The sequence below is a fragment of the Nycticebus coucang genome, chromosome X (assembly GCF_027406575.1).
Source record: "Nycticebus coucang isolate mNycCou1 chromosome X, mNycCou1.pri, whole genome shotgun sequence".
Lineage (NCBI taxonomy): Eukaryota > Metazoa > Chordata > Mammalia > Primates > Lorisidae > Nycticebus > Nycticebus coucang.
In genome coordinates, this window is record NC_069804.1 from 113,915,259 (window position 1) to 113,918,807 (window position 3,549).

The following is a 3,549-nucleotide window of genomic DNA, read 5'->3' on the forward strand; positions in this document are numbered from 1 at the left end:
AAAAATAATATTTATTCAGTTTTAAAGAGTATTTAGTTATAAAGAATATTAAATGGTAACAAGTATTCTCATGGTCTTGATTTTTCTGTGCTCTATGTTCTAAAATTAATACATCAACTGGATTTCAGTAAAATCTAGTCCAAAGATATTTTTTTAACTATAACTTACTATGGGTACACGAAGTTTTAAAAAGGCAACATGTTAATGATAGAAATTTCCAACTATTGGGGTGGGGGAACAGCTTTCAATCTCCTTAATGAAATAACATTTTTAGAACGGGGGCAGAACTACTATACAAAGGGTAATTCTTACTCCCCTTCCTAATCATTCTTAGTAAGTTTTCTTTGTATAAAAAGAAAAGGTCCTAAGTTAATAGTTTATTATTTTTGTGTATCTACACACACACACATACACAAGAAAGTCCACTGACTCTTCATTCTTCTACAATTGCAGTGATGTTTCCAAACATTTGGTGAAATCCAAAGGCAACTGAGTAACGACTTCATTGCAATGTCTTTTGACCAACTGATTTAAATCTTCATTCAAAAAGGAATCCCCTTGTAAATTTTTACCCTTAATTTTGGAGGCTGAAGATTGAACAGGAGGATTAAATGTCATTGCTGCCATGCTATAGGACTCAAACAGTTCCACAGCCGATCTTCAACTCAACTCTGGTTTGAGGGCTTCAGAGCCTTCAGAAGGAGCTCCAGCAATCAGGTGAGATACAAATTTCTGCACTATGGGATGATAATATCTCTGAAGTGCATGCAATTCCCACAGAGCAGTGTTCTGGGTGTTACAGTACTCAGGCTCATCCAGCTCAGGGAGGAAAACTCCACTTCCCTGAGATTCATTGTCAAGCAACAAATCTGTTTTGGGGAAAGTATGCATTAATATTCTGGTAGTCGCTAAAATGCCAATGCTTGAATTTGGAAGAACATGAAGAGCTAGGGTACAAAGGCACTTGATGAAGGCAAAGGCTCGCTGCTGAGAAACTTGCTTTCTGCGCTTAGTCAGCATGACATCAAGGCACTGGAGTACAATCTCAACACCTGCATGTAACTTGAACAGTGTTTTGTAGAGATGTGTATAGAATTTCATTGGATCAATATTCAGAACATCACCTTGTCCAGAAAGAATATGAAAAGCAGTCTGGACACAGTGAAGACTTTCCTGATAGCTTAGGTCTCCAGATTCAATGAGAGTATGAAGAATTACTAATAAATCATCAAAAAACTCCACATTTATAAGGTGAGCAAACTTGGCAAGGCCTTCTAGAATTGCTGGCAGGAGAGGTGACCTCTGGGCCTTCTTCAATATTCTGAAGTAGGTTACAAACACAATATTCAGAGTCTCTGTGTGCAATTTAAGTTGTTTCTTAGTACTCTCTGAAGCTTCTGCCTCCCGTAGCTCTCGTTCTAGTTTCTCTTCTGCTTTTTTCCACTTTCTCTGCATTCTTGATAGATTGTTTCTCTTTTCCTTAAAAGTCATAAACTTTTTTGGTTTATTAATGTCTTCTGTATCTTTTTTCACTTCTACTTCCTTGATTCTTAGGCACAAAAATGTTTTTAACATCTCTGGCCTAACATCATAATTTCTGCCCTTCACAAAACCAGAAATTACTTTAATTACACCAAGAGAAGCTTGGCCTAATTTATCTTGTTTAAAGAGTTTCTTTACTGCCTCACAACACATTTCAGATATCAATTTTGACATGTCATTCATAAGTGGGACAATCAATACAATAATGTTGTTGTGGAAGTTAAAATGAGGTAGTGCCACCAACAGCTCACACAGGCACTTCACAGCCCCTTCTGCCAGTCCTTTGTATGCTTTCAAGGAAACTACATTACTTTTCTTCAGCTTCCTTTGCTTTCAATCTGTAACCATTTGCTCCAGATTTTCCAAATAAAATTTGTATTGGCTAATCAGGCCTTCTTCAAATTCTCTCAACTTTTGAGTTTCCTTGTGGATCTTGGTAGATTTTTCTGCTTCTGTGAGAGGTCGGATTTTATATGAAGGAGTAATGTCTTTAAATAACTCCATTAGAGAAACAATCACCAGCTTTCGGACAGTAACAGCCACATCAGGATCTTGTTCCATCAGCATGGAACATAATTCTTTCAATTTTTTAATATTATTTTCTGGATCTGATAATACAGCAGATGCCAAGGCTGCAATATGCAGTTTCTTCTCCTGTAGTTTCTTCTTTCTCTCAATCAAATGTTCTTCTATGGTCAGCTCTTGAATAGGATCCTCAATGATCTCTTCCTCAAGCACCATCTCTTCTTCTTGATCCTCTTCTTCTTTGTCACTGTCAATAACTGGCTTCTCCCTGGTCTGTGGGATTATACCACATTTATCTTTGATAGGAAGCAAATGAATCAGTTCCTTCTCTGGTTCGGTCTGTAGAGTTCCTGGTATTTTTTCATATTTATCTATAACGTGCTCATGCTTTCGTTTCCTGGTATGAACAGGTTCACTAGAAGAAAGATCTCTTGTTAGAAAAGATGCTCTTTGTCCTAAATCCTTCATTAACTGTAAGTCATCTTCATCCATCATATCTAATGGAAGGGCTTCCTCTTCTTCCTCCTCTTCCCTCTCAATCCTTTTACCTGGTCAATGTTTATCCTTTGGGTCCTCCAGTGGAATTGGTTTCTTAGACACAGCATCGCTTACAGCTTGCCTTAGTTTCCTCTATTCTTTTCGGTACTTCTTGAGAGTGCTTTGTTGTTTAAATTGTTCATTTTTTAGCTTGTTTTCAAGCTTGACTTTACTAGTTTTTAGCAACTTGCGAAAGCTTGGAAGCTGTTTCTTATTTCTTCTTGCCTTCATCCTTATGCCTGAAAGGAGACCCGACTTGACAAGCTCACCGGTTGCAGGAGTAATCCAGGTGTCCCAGAAAACGATACATATCAAGAAGCCTGATTTCTGCACTCTTTTTTTTTTTTTTTTTTTGCAGTTGTTGGCCGGGGCTGGGTCTGAACCTGAACCCACCACCTCTGGTAGATGGAGCTGGCTCCCTACTCCTTTGAGCCACAGGTGCATTCTTTCTCCAGAAATTTGTTTAGCAAACTCCACAATGCACTTGGGTTTTTTCCTATCAGCTCCTGATTGAGGGAAGAGTCCATACCCCTGTCGGATGTTACACTACAATAGGGATAAATAGGATTTTCTTTAAAAGCATATGGAATAGACAGGGAAGTACAAGGATGGAAAAACACATGAAATGCAGGGGATGGGGTGATGATGTTTTGCCTGTCCCCTCTCACTTAACTGATAGCCGTGTAATGATGCTTTTCCTGTACCCCAGATCCATCACAGAACACCTGCCTCTACCCAAGTGACACTGAAACTCTCACATAACAGACATGTGAGCTTATCTTTGTTTGCCGTTGCATCTGCAATTATTTTTCTGGTAGTTTTACTATTACATTAATGTCAGAGGCATCCCATTGACACAACAAAGGAGGCCAGGTTGGAATGATGCAGTTAATTTCTTTTTTTTTTTTTTGAGACAGAGTCTCACTATGTCACCCTTGGTAGAGT

General features: G+C 38.4%; 1 protein-coding gene across 1 annotated transcript; it reads right to left on the reverse strand.

Annotated features, from left to right (window-relative positions):
• Positions 1–433: 433 nt before the first annotated feature.
• On the reverse strand, positions 434–2,908 carry LOC128577866 (nucleolar complex protein 3 homolog). Its single transcript, XM_053580238.1, is given in 1 exon segment — positions 434–2,908. A coding segment is annotated over 1 exon segment (2,394 nt). The 5' UTR covers positions 2,836–2,908; the 3' UTR covers positions 434–441.
• Positions 2,909–3,549: the final 641 nt, after the last annotated feature.